The sequence below is a fragment of the Gavia stellata genome, chromosome 20, assembly GCF_030936135.1.
Source record: "Gavia stellata isolate bGavSte3 chromosome 20, bGavSte3.hap2, whole genome shotgun sequence".
NCBI classification, from domain to species: domain Eukaryota; kingdom Metazoa; phylum Chordata; class Aves; order Gaviiformes; family Gaviidae; genus Gavia; species Gavia stellata.
Window position 1 is genome coordinate 11796730 of NC_082613.1, and position 16348 is coordinate 11813077.

Consider the following 16348-nt stretch of genomic DNA (forward strand, 5'->3'; position numbering starts at 1 on the left):
ACCAGAGCTTTCACTGCCCCTGGTGAGTTGCTGTACTGGCGGAAGGATAAACCCAGAGTTCAGGAAAGGCAGTAAATTCTGCCCTTTCAGTTCCCAAACACTGACTATTTAGGACACAAAAACACTGAGGAGGGAGAAATAATTCTTGTGAATGTCAGGATAGATCCTATCAGTATGGATTAAACAGCCAGATTAAATTCTTCCCAGTGCTACCAGTACACTGAATTTGGTGGTGCTGCTGTCCACACACACCTTCCCACGGGCTCTGATCCTCGTAGTTTGAAGTTTGGAGGCGAAGGGGAAAACGCACACTTAGACTGCAACCAATACGGTACATTTGCTTCCTTTCTCCTCCTCTCCCCCAACAGAAACGGCACTACTTATTCTAAGTAGAGATAGGCAGGTGAAATTTGCAGCTTTTATACAGCTCCTACCCATGCCCTCTGCCGCTGTCCCACCCCAGAGACCATCAAACACGTCTACAGCAAAGCCAGGCTCTGCACAGGAGGCACTCAGCCTTTGGACCACAAGCAGGTGGTGCCATTAGCCTGCCTCGGCTGCGTGCCTTTCACCAGCACCACACTGACCCATTTGTTTCAGCAGACTGTGAAATGATAAAAAAGGAAACTATTTCTTAAAAAAGGGAAGATTTTTCCAAAGCCTATGAGATGTGAGTGAGTTTCAAAGCTAAAATTGATTCAACAAGTGGAAATGGCAATTCTGTCAGCACTCAATTCTAAGTAGAGACAGAGCTCAGGCATGAAGTCTTTCTCCAAATCCAAATCATCCTTAGCTTTTTTTGTTCTTTCTACATTTCTCCTTCGGTTTGCATTGCAGTATTTCCTGCATGTCTTTGCAATGAGACCTGTTTATTACCATTCATTGTACACGTACCATATCCTTGCACACCAAGGTCTTCTCATCCTCAGGTTGCATATTATTATTCAGCCAGAAAAAGTTAGTAACAACTGCTTTCATTTTTCAGTGCTTACTGGAAATATGGCCTTCCTCACTCCTTCTCCATGTGTGGTAACACATCTCACTCAAATTCTGTTTTTTATCAGAAGCTTTCAAAGCACTTTCCCAAGGTGAGCGGTAATAGCAGTGTTTGGATTCTGATGGGAAACCAAGTCACAGAAAATCCGTAGACCAACACCCAGCCTGCCCTGACGGGAAGGGGTGTTGTCAGTGTAGTCACTAAAGCCCTCTGTGCAGAGGGTGGGTGTTAGCAGACCCTTTCCTACGCTGCCTCTCCATCCCAGAGTATGAAGGTCTCAGTGCTCCCAAAAATCGGGGTCCTGAAGCGGGGCACCGGCATCCAAGAATCGGCAGCTGAAGGACCTTTGTGAGCCTGGTCTCCATGAGTCGGTGGCAGGGTTAGGATTGAAGCCCTGTTCATTGATTCTGGCTGTAATATGCTGTGTAACTCTCTAGCCAAGGCTCCTTTTCAGACTGAAATGAGAGTGGTAAGACCAAAGACGAACTCCTTAATTACCGAGATTCACTGCTGGCATCCGAGCTCTGTCTGCCAGGGTTGGAAGAGGAAGGAGATGGTATTTATAGACCCAGAAATTCAGGAACCAGTAACTCTCAAGCCTACAGCTGCATGTAACATGCTGACATCTGGCTGAAACTCCTGGCAGTTCACTTAGGCGACGCTTAAACGCTCCAGCAGCTCTGCTAGGAAATAAACAGAGCCAGACAGGTACGGGCTCTATAAATGGATCTCACCCGCAGAGCTCGTCAGGCCTCCTGACAGATACACATCTTGCAGGCTGGTGCCATTTGTTCTATTGTAGTCTCAGTGATATATTAATGTTTGAAGATTAAGTAGGCTTTTCAAGTAGGCTTTTAACACTATGAGACAGTCCTTTCTGATAGCACTTCTTGCACATTTTGAATTACTGATTTATTTTGTCTATTTTTAATCTGATCCCTCGCTTCAGACTCATAGGGCAAACTGTGCTCTCATCCAGAGGGACTCCTTCCTTGAGATTATTTTGATAAATGTTTGTATTCAGCTTCCTACCAATCTGAATTCCTCAAGGGAGAATTCTCCTGGGAAATCTATTGATGTTCAAAGGATTGAATCTGGAAGATCTGAAGATCCAAATCCCAGCACTTTATCCTTCCAAAGTGGGGAAACCAAGTCTCGTATAATTTTCTAATGGCAAGTCTCACCACACCTGCTGGGTTTAAGTTTTGGCTCCTCTGCTTCTTCCGTAGAAGAAACTAGCAACACGGGCCAAATCTTGTCTTTCTCATCTCATTTTTGTTTGCTTGCCTTCCACAGAAATGGTTGCATTTTTGCAAAGAACCTAGGAATGAAAGTTCCTGTGTATGCACCAGTAATGGACAATGCAATTAAATGATTGGTGATCAACTTATTTATAATGTGCCTCAGTTCTGCCACTTGGGATAAGACATTTGAACAAAAATGTGCCCCATCCTACCTCTGATGATGGCAAACCTAGGCAAAAAATATAAATTCTAATCTTAGGCAGTTCTGTTTAATTTAGCAATAGGGCATTTGTGGTAAGTTAGTCACCACCACATCTCCAAGTAAAAGAAAACCAGAGAGAACAGTTGTGTGGGGCTCTTTCAGGAGTGGTGGGGACTGGAGAAGCCGGGGACCAACAGCTACCATCTGTGCCATTTTGAAGTGCAGAAAAGCTTTTGATAGCTGAGAATACAGGAATTTTTTTTGCCATTTGATGAGTTACTTCTTACTATCATTAGTTTCAACCTCACAAGGTGAACAGGACCATTTCGCATGCTGCTCAGCTTATCTGAAGCTGTACGTTGTGCACCTGGAATAGACAGGAGCAATTTTTTTTTTAAAGCATGGCATGGAGACTGTAGGAGGTAAAGCTAAGAAGAAATCAATATCTGGGAAATTGCTGCAGGATCCTAACACTGTGTCCTCTGTCAGTGAAGAACTGGCACGGAAATAAAACTATCATCTGGCATGTGCTTCACCCAACGACCCTGGGGAGGTTAGGTCTGCATGGATGTGACTCTGAAATCTGGCAGTTCCAGCTGCAGAAGGTACCTGCGGCAGCTCGTACCTGCTCGTAGACTCCACTGGGCTCGCACTGGTGTAGGCTTGGGTTTGGAGGGCAAATAGTTAGCCACTGCGTGTTGCTAACCTGAAATGATGATCTGTGGGAGGTTAATTTGAGTGTTAGATTCCTCATGGTTATGGAGCCAGCGGGTGCTGACAACACTAGCTGCGGTAGGGAGGAGAGGTGAGGAGAAACTGGGAAGACTCTAGGGACAAGCCAAGAGACATTCTGAAAAGAAAAAGCTGTTCATTTTGCAAAACAAGTTGGTCATCTGTTGTGCCAAATTATTATTGACACTACCCCTAAAGAGAAGTTCCCATGAGGAATGCTGTCACACATCCAGTACGTTTAGACTTTGAATGCCACTGATACGCACAGAGCAGCTCTCAGGCTGTGGGGAGTGCAGCACTGCAGCCAGAGCCACCCTCCTTGCCGTGCAGGGGCTACCAGCGCTATCTGCCTGACTACCCTTCTGAAAAAAATTACCACAAGAACAAAGACCATAGTTGCCAGCTCAAATAAACACTGCAACATGGATGGATGCAAAACTGGCTCCAAACAACACTGGACCCTATCACAGCCTGTACCATTTTCATCCAGAGACGTTAGCAGCCAGAGCACCCTGTGTGGGACTCAAGCCCAGGCTGAACTGCCGGCAGCAGTGGGGATCACAGCCATTTCTGCTGCAGGTGAAGCAGCCTCGCTAGCCAGAGGGAAAGCTCAAGGAGTCTGGCAGAGGAACTCCACAAATGACCCTTCTGGGTCCTGGGGAAATACAAAGATTTTGACTAAAGCTGGGACAGGAAATCCCAGGGACAGAAAAGCTGCTCTATTTATGCCATTTCAGAACTCCTAAGCTGCATACACCTGACAGAACCTGGAGGGTTTTTAGAAATTTCTGCTGCCTCCCGCAATTAATTGGAAGTCATAAAGAGAGCTTGTTGTAGTGTGAGTCTTGCTGGGTCCAGTTGCGCATGACAGGAACCCAATCTAGGCAGAGCAAGGAAACCCCTAGGACGATGGAGCTTTAGATAGCCTTCTTTGGAAGCAGCTCACTTGAGATATGAATGTGGATTGCAGCCCTCCTAGTCCAAGCTGGGCAGCAAGCAGCTATAAACAAGTCAATTATAGACTGAGTCCCCTTGATCTGAGAGATACTGCCTGGTATCTTACAGCAGCTCTATGTAAGGCAATGGGCCAGGCGGATAGAGAATTCGCCCAAAAACATGCTATAGGATAATACCTTGAAATAGCGTAGGCTCTCGACTGGTTTAACAACATGGTCTGATTCATCTGTTCAGCCAGCGTAGCACCAAGACAGTGGAAGAAAAATAAGCCATGCTGAAAAATTGGTGCAACCGACCTCACACATGAAAGAACACGAACAGATTGTTTCAAAAAAGCAAACAAAAATCATTTTCCAGTTTGCAGAGATGGTGTGCAGCTGTGTGCACCAGTACAGGGATTTTGGAAAACCTGCTCTGCGCTACCCAGAAATCCCCTTCTCCGGTGTTCATGGGTAGATGATACACATGGTATACCTGCCCGATTTGCATGGCAGCTCCTCCGTGAACAGGCTACTGCCATTTCTTTTTACAGCTGGAGGAAGGCAGCAGTTCTTGCTTCTCTTCACGTTGTTATTCTGTTTTTGGATTCCACTAGAAGGGCCCTGGTCAGCTGCTCAGTTCAGGGTCAGCCTGAGCTCATGCTTTGGTCTTTTTCATGATTTCTCTGCAAAGTGGCCTGGTCCTGATTTGATACCAAAGGGAATGTGAGCCCTTGGAGCACTCAAAGCAGGAAGAGCCCAAAGGTGTCAGTGCACATCTGTCTAGGTATACAACGACTGCTATTGAACTCCACGGAGTCATCTGGCACACTGAGCTCACTCAAGCCTTTCCGACTGTTGGGTTACAGCTTACTGAGAGCCCATGGTTTGGAAGGAGGATATTGCTTCACTAAGAAGTAAGCCATAATCACAGTGTTGATTTCTCACCTCGGCAAGAAGCAAGGGGGCAATGGCAGAGAGTTAGACCAGCGCTGAATGCTTTTGACCTCCTGCACACGCAGGCACCCACATGCACACCAGATGCACCGTCCTTCCCTGCAATCCATCTCTGCCACCGATAGCTGCGACGAGTGCTCTGGTGCAAGGTGAAGGTATTCTGCGGCAGGCAGATATGAGTCATCTCACCTGCTGAAAACTTCTTCCAAGCATCGAGTCACGCAAGCCCTGAGACAGGAAGGTCTGGGTCCCCATCAATTCTGGGTATTATAAAGTCAATACGAAAAATCTGGCAGGTGGAGCTCACGCTGGCACCTCATTTTTAACTCCTCTGAACTGTCCTGGTCTTCTTGGCACCAAGCCTATGTGTTCTTTTTAATGGGGCTTTCATAAACCTTGTTCCAGGAATGAAAACAGCTGCCAGCGCATGCAGCACCCCAGGGAAGACCCTTGCCTTTTTCCAGAGCCCATGGAGAGAGCAGGGCTCTCCAGCTGCTTTGTGTGCTTGATGTGAAGCTGTGATGTTTGCGAGGGACTGAAGCATGAACTGCCCTGCTAACGCTAGCAGGTGTGAGTAACAAAGGAGAAGGAGGAAAAGGCTGATAATCAAAGAAAAAGAAAATAGCAAAAAGATAAACCCTCCTGAGCAGGCAGTGTGAGAAAGTATTAATGGTTAACTCTCTCGTATTGCAGAGTAGAAGGAAAAAATGCAATTGCAAAGGGAAAGAGAAGTTTACCTTGCAAAGCAAATTTGTCATTCACTCTGCCAGGTTATCGTTGTTATTATTTGCTCTTCATTCTTTGAACGATAAAGAGAAAGCATGCAAATGACCCTCGACTACAGGCATAACCCTCTCCCCGCAACCTCCCTGCCTGCATCCTTGCACACACAAAAAAAGAGGATGCTAAACACAGCCTTTGAAATTCAGGAGGATAATTGATTCTCTGATGCGTAGAAGCCCACAGGACTCCTGAGGGAGCACAGGTATAAAAAGAGGAGATGCACCTCCCTGGCAGCCAGAGGACAGCTGGGGGGAGATCCGAGCGTGTCCTCCCTGCTCAGCACGCGTCCCGGGTCCTGCCCAGGCGCTGCGCGGAGGGGACGGACCCAGCAGGGCTCACAGAAGCAGCTCTAGAGAAGTTGTATTCGCAACAGGGGAAGGAAACACCTGAGCAGGAGCCGATCCAGGAAGAGCTCATTTTCCAAGGGAACGGTAAGTGTGAGTCTCTGTGTGTGCATTTAACAAGATAACGTCTGTTTGGAAATTGGAGACAATTAAAGTACACTGAAATGCAATCATAGCTGGCTGGCATCAGTAATCAGCTTTGCCAGGTACAATATCCTTTGTACGATACGAGATTTTTTTGTACCAGGTTATAGAACAAAACAATTATTGAACTACAGGATAAGTGCAAATCAATAGAATAATACTATAGATGAGCCTTGTAAAAACATGTTAGATGTTTGCTAACTGTAGCACAGTTTTCCTCTTTTGCTATACTGATGCGAGTTCTTTTTACCCTGGAAAATGAACGCTGTTTTACTCACCCATCAATAAAACTGTGTTTGAGCCAAACCAAAGTGCGAGGAGAAACGCAACGGTGTGTTACGGATAACATGAAACCAGCTACACGGAGGCAGAGTAAGGCACTTAAAAGAATTTCTGCTTTTCTAATGTAGTATTTCATAGTATAAAAGTCTGAACTTTATAAAACCGCAGGCACAGTAAAAGCTTCGTTTCATCTACATAGTGGTATTTTTAAGACCGATCAGGTTAAGGTTTCAGAAACAGTAACAGAAAGTTACCCATCTCTCCAACATCATTGTCACAATGCTGCTGTTCGCGTTGCACAGGATGGAATGAAGCTATTACGCTTTACCTGCTGGAACGGCGCTAAAAGCTCTTCATCTTAAGGGGAATTTATTTATTAATCATTTTTTCACATGCTGCCAGAATGGAAAGTAAGGTGTCCCTCACCTCAGGAGAATTTCAAAGGTGACAATGTTTTGCAGAGCTGTCAAGCTGCCTGTACACAGGGTGACACATCAGTTCTCTGGCTTCTCCTCTGAAATAGCAGACACTTCGGGAAGGGGTGTAGGACTTTCATTTCAGGCTCCTTCCCGAGGGAAAAAGGGAGACAGAAATACCCAAGAAACAGACTATAGTGAAGGGAGAGAAGACAAAGCAAGGCAGGAGAAGAAAGGCAAAACCAGAAACTAAAAAAAAAAAAAAAAAAAAATAATAAAAAAAAAATTATCGCAAAGAAACTAATAGCAAAGAAGGAAAAAAAAAAATCTGCAAGGGACAAAAAGTGATTCTGGAAGAAAACCCAGCATTCAAAGAAGAGAAACCAGATACAAAAAGAAAGTGTTAATCAGGGCTGTATCCTAGGAAGAAAAAAGGGAAGCAGACAACGTTGGACTAGGTTTCTTTTAATTTACATTGATATTTCACTTCTCAGCTCACACAGCAGCTTTCCTGTTACTGATTAAATCTCCCGGTTGGTACTTTCTATAGATGCTGGTGCCACAGTCTCCTGGTACTCCCTGGCAGATGCTTTAAATCACTTCTACCTAGAAAGAGATCTGATTTGGGATTTGTCTCGGAGATATTTAGGAGAAAGGGGCACAAAAGAGGCGTGCTTTTTCAAGTTGAAATGAAAAAGAAGAAAAAAAAAAAAAAGGAGGAAATTTGCCTTAAAACCAGAAGCCCTGTAAGTCTCTCAAAGTCACTTTTTTTGCTTCTTCTGAGCATTCCTCGGCTCTCTGAAGGACCAGAGCGATTCCATAAGAGACCAGGTATCGGAGGTAGGGGATGCCACCCATGAGTTCACAAGCAGCTCTGCTGGAGCCAGGAGCAATGGCACTGCTCCCAGGGGAACAGATGGGGAAGCTGCTGGTCCCCGGCTGGGAGCACAAGCAGCTGGAAACAGGGACTGGGCTGAGAATGAGTTTGCGATAAGAAACCCCATTTCTTAGTGCACCACTTTGCCCATGTCTGTCCGTGCGCTTCTGACACTGCCACTAATTCTGTTAACAACTTCCATGGTATCAAGATCAGACCCGCTTGCGTGAGTACCAGTCCTTAACTAGCCTTCCCTCCGTTCAGAAGAGTGGACAGCTACATCCGGGCAGAAAAACAGAGCTCACTGCTGATGTTTCGCATCAGAATGGGCCCCCTCCTGCCACCACCACCAGTAAAACCCACTGCTTGGAAAGTTTGCTTGGGAAATTAGAAGCCCAACCAAACCCCTTCCATTTGGAAACTGCTCTTTTTGCAACAAAGTATTGTTATACATTTGAAAGGGTTTTTTTAAAAAAAAATTCTGAAGTGTTTTTTTCTTTTATGGAGATCAAACATCTTTCTGCTCTTTTCTTGTGTAAAATAAGACAGGGAACAGGGAAGCTTGATATTTTAAAGATTTCTAACCACGTTCTTAAGGAATCTTTTCTGAGCAAAAGATCAATCGCTCTCAATCAAAACTCAGGAATAGCATTCGCTGAAATACCTTCCTACTGTCCCTCTCTTCCAATGACAAAAGCATCGCATTCAGCTCCTGAGGGCGTGCAACCTCAGACGACTCTTTCCTGAGTCATTCGCAGCACTTCAGCCAGCCCCAGGACGCAAAGCACCACAGCCGTCTGTCCAGGCGTCTGTCGGAGGGCAGACACATGGGGCTCACTCAAGTCCACCTCACCTTCCACCGAAGCGGGTGCTCAGAGCTGCGTAGGCACCTGGCTGAGCGGTGGGGGGGCTCCTCTCGACAGCAGCAGTTCAGCTCTCCCAAAGGGACATATTTCAGTCCAGTCTCCCTTCTCCCCACGCACGCTGACTAAAGGAGCAGCCCGCATTTTGTTTAGGCTAATCAAGCTCAGCACTGTTGCGTCCAGTGAACGGGTTTGCCAGGGTGACCTCCAGGCCAATATCACCCCTCTGCCCAGGAATTTTATTTGGATTTCCCTGTTTCTCCCCGATCTCCGGACAGCCAGCAAGGCAGCCCAGTTGGCTGTTATGCATGGACCTGTGCCATACAGCCGTGTGAGCAAGACACATGTCCCCAGGAGGGCAGAGGGCAGGAGAGGTCCCAAGGGCTGGTCATAGATGGTCCTGTGCAGGCAGTGCCATTGCTTCCAGCAGCCCCTGCTAACTGCTGCCCTGCAGCTTCCAGGTGCTCTTATGCTGGTATTCACAGCCCATGCAGTGGTCCCCAGGGCTCATCCCAGCCTGAGAGCTCTCCTTCAACCACAGCAGGGGGACAGGTCAATAAGGGGGTCCCACAGCATGAAACCCTGCTGATCAGCCCTGCCTCCTGACCCAAGGGAGGCACCAGCTCCCCAAGGGGTCACACACAGCCACTGCCTTCAAGAATTGCACGCCCCAGCAAAGACTTTGCCATGTCAAGACATCTCTGCATTGGGAAACACCATAACCACAAACACAGAGGCACATTTCCAGTCCCTTCGTACCATAAGTGAGCAGGGGGACTGAGAACACAAAGGTGGCACTTGGCCTCCCCTCCTGGCCCTGAGCATCTCACTGCCACTGACTCCAACTGGTCTGCATTTCAGGTGACCCCAAAGGGTGGAAGATGCTGGATAAGGCCACCCTGCTCCTGTTCCTGCATTTAGTCGCATGCTCCATCTCCTCTCCTCTCTACCCAGCTCTCAGGTAAGCTGCTGAGTGTTTTGACCATGCTGTCACTCCCTGCCCCATCTCTGACCTTAAGCATGTCCCAAATTAAGGCTGCCAGCACTTCTGAAAGCCAGATGAACTGTAGGCACATCGGTAAACCTATTTCTTTACCCTGGCTTAATTTTTTGGGAACACTGCTAGCCTAGGGGTGGTTTCCAAAGAAGGCAGGCAAGTGACATGGAATATTTCAACCTAAGCAGTTGGTTTTGGAATTGAATGCTGGGTCCTATAAAGGGAAACCTAGCAATCTCCAGAGCAGCCAGCACCTCCAGCTCCATCACTGATTAAAACCTGTGCCCACAGACCACCTGCATTGAAATCAGAACTGCAGATATTCTAGTACATGAACTCAGCAGCTGCCTATTAATATTTCAGGTATTTCCTTGTCAACTGTTAGAAGTTGTAATATTACTTCCTACCACTACAAATCGATGGAAGCAAAAAATTGAGCATTGGGTTCTATAATGTGGATTTGCAATGTCCCACAGAAAATGCTTTAGCTTTGTGCCAAAGCCATGGCACAACGATACCAGAATCACTGGAATTTTGCTCGAGGATGCTGGGAGCTCAGCGAGGGGGGAAGTGTGTTTGGGGCAGCTCTATCAACCATCTTTTCACTGCAGAAATAGCTTCAGGGCAGTTTCTAGCTGGGGAGAGTGATAGACAACACTTGTGTTACTGATGAGATGAGGATGGCAAAAGGAGAAAGAAAAAGCAGATCAGGGAGTAGCGGTCAAGAAGACTGATCACCGACTGGCAATTGAGCGTGTCTTGCAGTATGCCTTGGGTTTGTCTTGCAGGTACAGTCCAGGGCCGGTTGCTGGCAAGGCCGTGAACTTCCAGCTACAGCACAGCAGCCCACTGCACAGCCATAACCCCTCAGTGGAGGAACAGGAAGAGGAGGGTTTGTTAACAGACCCCACTGAGAAAAGGTTTGTACCTCATCTCTCAGCCCCGTTGCAGCAAGAGTATGCTGGTTACCATCTTCCCCCAGCCCGGGAACAGACCAGCAGGTCCCTTAGTCCCACCAGCACCACACAGTCCAGGCTCCAGGGGGAGAACCCAGCTGAGCCCTGCAACCGGAGCAAAAGGCTGGGACTGTGCCAGCTCTCACCATCACCCATGTCCTGAGCCACGTCCTGCTGCCCCCCAGCAGCAGGGACATACTGACAAGGGCAGGGTCACAGGCCCAGCACTCCTGCAGGGAACATAATTTCCCACCGAGCTCTGGGAATCCATCTGTACGGTTGTTAGAGCCTCTCCTTTCCACCCCTGCCAGGAGATGGAGGATGGTTATTTCTGTCTGAAGCACAGAGGACTCATCCTTACAACAGTGGGAACCTAAGTGGCTTGTGCTTCCCTTACCCATGGATTTTTGGGAGCCTGGGTCTAACCACAGGCTAGAGACCTGCTGGAGGCTCCTGCCACCCTGTCCCAGACACAGCCCTCCCAGGAGGTGATGGTGCTGCTGCAGAGCACAGGAATGTCCCAGCCCCAGCTCTGCCCTCTCCCAGCCTATGGTGGTTCTCTTCCTTTCCACTAGTTCTCTGACCTCACCTTTGGTTTGCAGGCATTTACTTGTTTTAGTGTGGATACTGATTAACAGACACTTTATTTTGCCTGCTGCCTCCCTGTCAGGACTGAGCTCCGACAAATCCTCTCACCCTCGAACACTAACGCAGTCCAATACCAAAAGGCGTTTGCTATGGTTACCTGCCCCTGATCTCAGCAGTGCTACATCTAGTGTATTCTGACATCTGAAACACCCATTTCTCACCTAGGAGCTTCATTGCTAGCTCAGAAAGCACACCTCGTGCTTGTCTTTCACCCCTAGGATGCAGCGCCATGCTGATGCCATATTCACTGACAACTACCGGAAATTCCTGGGGCAGATTTCCGCCCGCAAATTCTTACAGACCATCATTGGCAAGCGGCTTGGGTAAGCCACAGCGCTTTGCTGTCCTAGGGCTAATGTTTTGCTTATTACACTGGGCAGTTTCTTTCATGCACGTAGCAGAAATAGCTGCCTTCCACTGCAACAGAAACAATCTCTCCTGCTGTTCCACATCCCAAAGGGCATCCTGCATGCCATGTCTCAGATCCCCCTAATCACAACTATCATTAAGCAGCATAATTAATCCTTTCCTCCAAGGCTGTAAGCGTCAGATCAGCTGAGAGCTCTACCATAATACCAACAAGCAATAATATTTGCAAATAATAGTTGCAATGACCATTCACTGGTAGGAAACAGTTACCCCTGGCCTTGTTTGAACACAGAAAACAGCCTCTCCACTACCACTCGGGTAGCTGTGGCTAGCTAGATCAACAACTGCCACTAAATTAAGACCAACTGGTCAGATGTGAGCCAGCTCCAATCCCTCTCCTAACACAGGAGTAAGTGCAGCTCACCAATTTTCTACTGAAATGATGCAGAATGGCCCCAGGCTCAGACCCAGCAGGTTCCCTTGCTGCTCAGCCTAAGCCAAACTTTGAGCAAGGGACTAAAAAGCATCTCTGAAACAAAGATGTTTCTCCTCTTCGCATAACAGAAGCGGCGAGAGCAGCCCAGGAGAAGGGGTGCACGAATTTCTGACAAGGCGCCAGTCTGACAGCATCCTGATGGACAGCCGCTACCACCAACAGATGGTACTGAGGGACTTCCTGGGAGCCATTCTGCAGAATCAAAGGTAGGTGGGAATCAGCTCATTATCTGCTCACCGCAGGAGTAAGACAAGGTCCTTATTGCTGTCTGGCTTCCAGATGAGAAACTACTGGATTAAGTATAATCTTTCAGGTACACTCAGGGAAAGAATAAAGCTCTTACCTGACCCCATAAACCCAGCCCTTCCCTTACATGGGCAAGTAGCATGCTCATAAGGAACAGCCTGTCCCGAGCCAGCCTGCACCACACACGCTAGCACATCACTGTGCTGTCTTCTCACCCTCATAATTCAGTAAAATAGCAGTGGAAAAAAGAATTTCTCTCTCAATCCCAATTATGTCATCACTGCCCTGTTCTCTTCTTTCACAGGCCTCAGGACATCAACAGTAGCTGGTTAGAAGGCTTTCCCAGCACCGTGGCTAAGCTCATGTAAATATTGCTCCCTTTTACATCTCCCCATGCTCTGGTGAGTACCATTTCCCTGTTCAATTCCATACATAACACATTGTTTCTGCACTGCTCAAGTGGTTTGAAGGCTCTCCTTCACCAAAGCCAAATCCCACTGCTGCCCATGAAAAAGGGTGCTTGCTGCAATTTAAGGGGAAAAACCTCCCAGTCAATTTTGTCAAGTACCTAAAGTCCTCTTAGTCTGAACAGATAGACCCCAAGTGTTGTGAAGCCGCATGCAGATGTCTGGGAACAGGCTTGCAGCAATCAAGAGCAGCCTTCTAAAGCTATCTGAGACCATGTACCTGAGTGTCTAAGCTAGGCTAAAGGCAGACAAAAGCCTTCCCCCAGGAGCAGAACCTGCCTCTAGATCCCCGAGACATCTCAGGTTTTCCCTGCACTCAATAGGAAAGGAAGCCTTACTGTTTCCTCTATCCCCCACTCCTGAAAGTAGTCACCTGGAACTTGAATTATGCTCTAAATCTTGCCAGACCTGGGGGACCAAGAGCCAGCAGACGGTCCATCCTTGGGAATACCTTCACTCGTACAAATGTCAGTTGTCCAGTTTGAAGCAACTTCATCTTACTCCTCTGTCCCATAGAAATTAAGCCAGTCCAACGCTAGCCAGCACAATGTAAAGGGGTGTGCAGAGACCTCTGTGCATACTATACAAAAAGGGTGCTGGAGAAGGGGGGGAGATCAGAACTTTACAGAAATCATGCCTATGGATTCAGCTGGGAGAGCATGGCATTTCAGCATCTCTCTTGCTATGCTTGACTCGGTTACCTTTCCACAAATAAGGTCAGTCAGAAAAAGCCTCCAAAGAATGAAAAACACTTCTGTGTGTGCTCACAAATTTTTTCATAATTCTCTCTTCCTCCTGTTTCTGTCTAGAATAATTTCAGAGCTCATGGATGTAACTGTACAGTAAGCCCTTCACAGCAAAGACGACATTCCTGGATGTGACCAGCTGGAAACAGGCATACACTCCTCAGATATATTCAAAGGAATGCAGTTCTGATGCACTACTTAATTTACTTCAGCCTTTGCAATTTAACTCCCCTCTTTAAATACTGGTCTGTGCACTGAATCAGAAAAAAATACCTCCGTGGTTTAACCTCAGGCTGCTTTGCATACAAAGGCTAAAACAACCAGTACACTTGTAAACCTGGGGACACATTGTCTACTAATTAAGGCTTTCAAACCACAAAGCATAGCAAAATTTCTGCCAAGTCATCATTCTGTTTGAGGGTCTGATTAATAAACATGAGGCTACCAAAAGGCACCTTTAGGCAACTTGGTAAATTGATTACAGCCTCCTCTAAATAGATGCTGATGGCACAACCACACACGCAGCTTGGATCAGAGTAAGACAAGACATGAATCCACACGTCTAGCACCCATTAGAAACACCGCTGTAGGCTGCTGCTGTCTGGCTCCTTGGTACAGAGCCCTGGCAGCAAAACTGAACTCTAGAAAGCTCAGCTACAGTTACTGCGCAGCCTTGAGGTGTTCAAGCTGAAGCTACAGCTCTACAAGAGTTAGAGGAGATCCCTGTGCATCAGTTTGGGCTGTCACTACGTTTTAATTCAACATGCCATCCAGTAGCTCTGCACTCACTCCACTGTGGCTAGGGTTACAACTGTAAATGTTTTCAAAGATGTTAACAATCCAGTGATCGCACACAGCTACTTCTTTCCCTGTCACCCCAATTGTCCTATTGTTTGTGTAATAATTATGTCTTCAGAAATGTAAATAACATCAGGATGGGCTCTGCTTTCCCATCATTAGCAGGAAATAAAAGTTGTTCTAAATAAACCTGTCCAACAGCAGGTCAAGATGGCTCTTTGTCTGTTGAGACATTAGTTTCTTGATTTTGGGCCCAGAATGGAAGATGTCACTCAAAGACAGCGGTCAAGTGCACTGAGGACAACTCAGAGCTGTGCTAACAAAGGCACCAGGTCCAGCGCCAGTAACTCAAGAGCAGGCTGGAAATACAGTGGCATGCAAACGTATATTAAGGCCTCTGAAATCATCCCTCCTCACATTTGAACAATTCCTTGATAGTCTGCAGTAGATACCATCTCATTTTTCCTCAGGTGACCATGTTTTAGGACAGCAGGCTCCAGCATGCGTGGAAATGAGTTCATACTTAGACCAAATTCCTATAGATTATATTCTCCCTGTTCAGTTTTACAATTCCAGCACCACGAAAATATTACTGACTGCCCAGCAGCATGGGAAGCAACGAGGGGATGTTGAGGGACATTGGTGAAGCTGTGACAGCAGCAAGTGCACTAACGGGTTATCTGTTACCCCTCCGCAGGCGGGCAGCTGGCACAGGCAGACATAAGCCATCCTTCTGCTTCACAGTACAGCTAGACAAAGAACCCACAAAAGGAAAAACAACCTGAGTAGGCCTGGTTCAAAATGTGTTTGCAAACCTGTTCTGTAACATTAGGACTTACTTGCTTGAAGGAAAGGAATTATAGAAAAGAAGCAACTGCCTGAAGTAGTAAGTAAACATGGTGGCAAAAAAATTAAAATTCTGTTTAGTGGCATAAAAACTATATACAAACACTAGATTGGACACTCCAAATAAAAATCAAAAGACCTATCAAAGACATTTTGGAAAGACTTAAGTCTGTATGATTAAACAGCTGGGTGAGTGCAGCTATTTGGAATAAAAAGGGACTCCTCTGAAAGTTCAGTTTGCATCCAAATGAGGAAACAAACTGCTCAAACTCTGGGAGATTAAATATAAAAACAAATAAAGCAAACCAAAAAATGTCTGAGGAATAAAAGGCCAAAAGAATAAAAACAACCTTTCCTAAACACATAGCCAAGGAGGTAGAATCAATAGCAACATGCGCAGCTTAGAGAAGATACATCACAGTAGCACTCCATGATTTTCTTTTTGCATCTGTGCTCTCTTTGGGTAACATGCCAGAGCTCTACAGGGAAAGTACTGCAGGATCATCCTAGCATGAAGGATCAGTAGAAAAATAAGTTATAAAACAAAGCTGATAAGTGAGCAGAAACAAAATACGAGGCTCAAAAAGAACCACCAGGGTGAAAAGGAATTCCAGGATAAAATATGACAAATAGTAGCTTAACTATTTCTTGCTTAAAACTCCTTTAGTCCCAGAGGACTTGAATGCAGCATGAGATCAGGTTTTTGAAGGAGTGCAGAGGAGGTTAAAGGAGTTCATGGCATCCAGTATAACGTTCACAATGAACAAACGGGCAGGAACTATTACAAAGAACAGAAACAGTGAGCTAAGTGTGAACAACTGCAGTGGGGAAGAGGCAAGATGGCTTTTATAAAATGGAGTCATGTCTCGCACATGTGAAGGTCTTTGGAGGATTTGGCTCCACACCCTTTATCCACATGCCTGCTGGCTAATATAATTTTCTGGGATCGCCAAAAGACATTTGATATAGTTCCTTTGCCAGAAGGCCTGTAAAGAAGCTAGTC

At 46.5% G+C, this 16348-nt stretch overlaps 1 protein-coding gene across 1 annotated transcript; it reads left to right on the plus strand.

The window, feature by feature from the left end:
- Positions 1–6181: 6181 nt before the first annotated feature.
- GHRH (growth hormone releasing hormone) lies at positions 6182–12856 on the plus strand. Its single transcript, XM_009807391.2, has 6 exons — positions 6182–6281; positions 9638–9737; positions 10562–10693; positions 11596–11700; positions 12311–12448; positions 12793–12856. The coding sequence occupies exons 2-6, from the start codon at positions 9658–9660 to the stop codon at positions 12854–12856; spliced, it is 519 nt and encodes a 172-aa protein (XP_009805693.2). The 5' UTR covers positions 6182–6281; positions 9638–9657.
- Positions 12857–16348: the final 3492 nt, after the last annotated feature.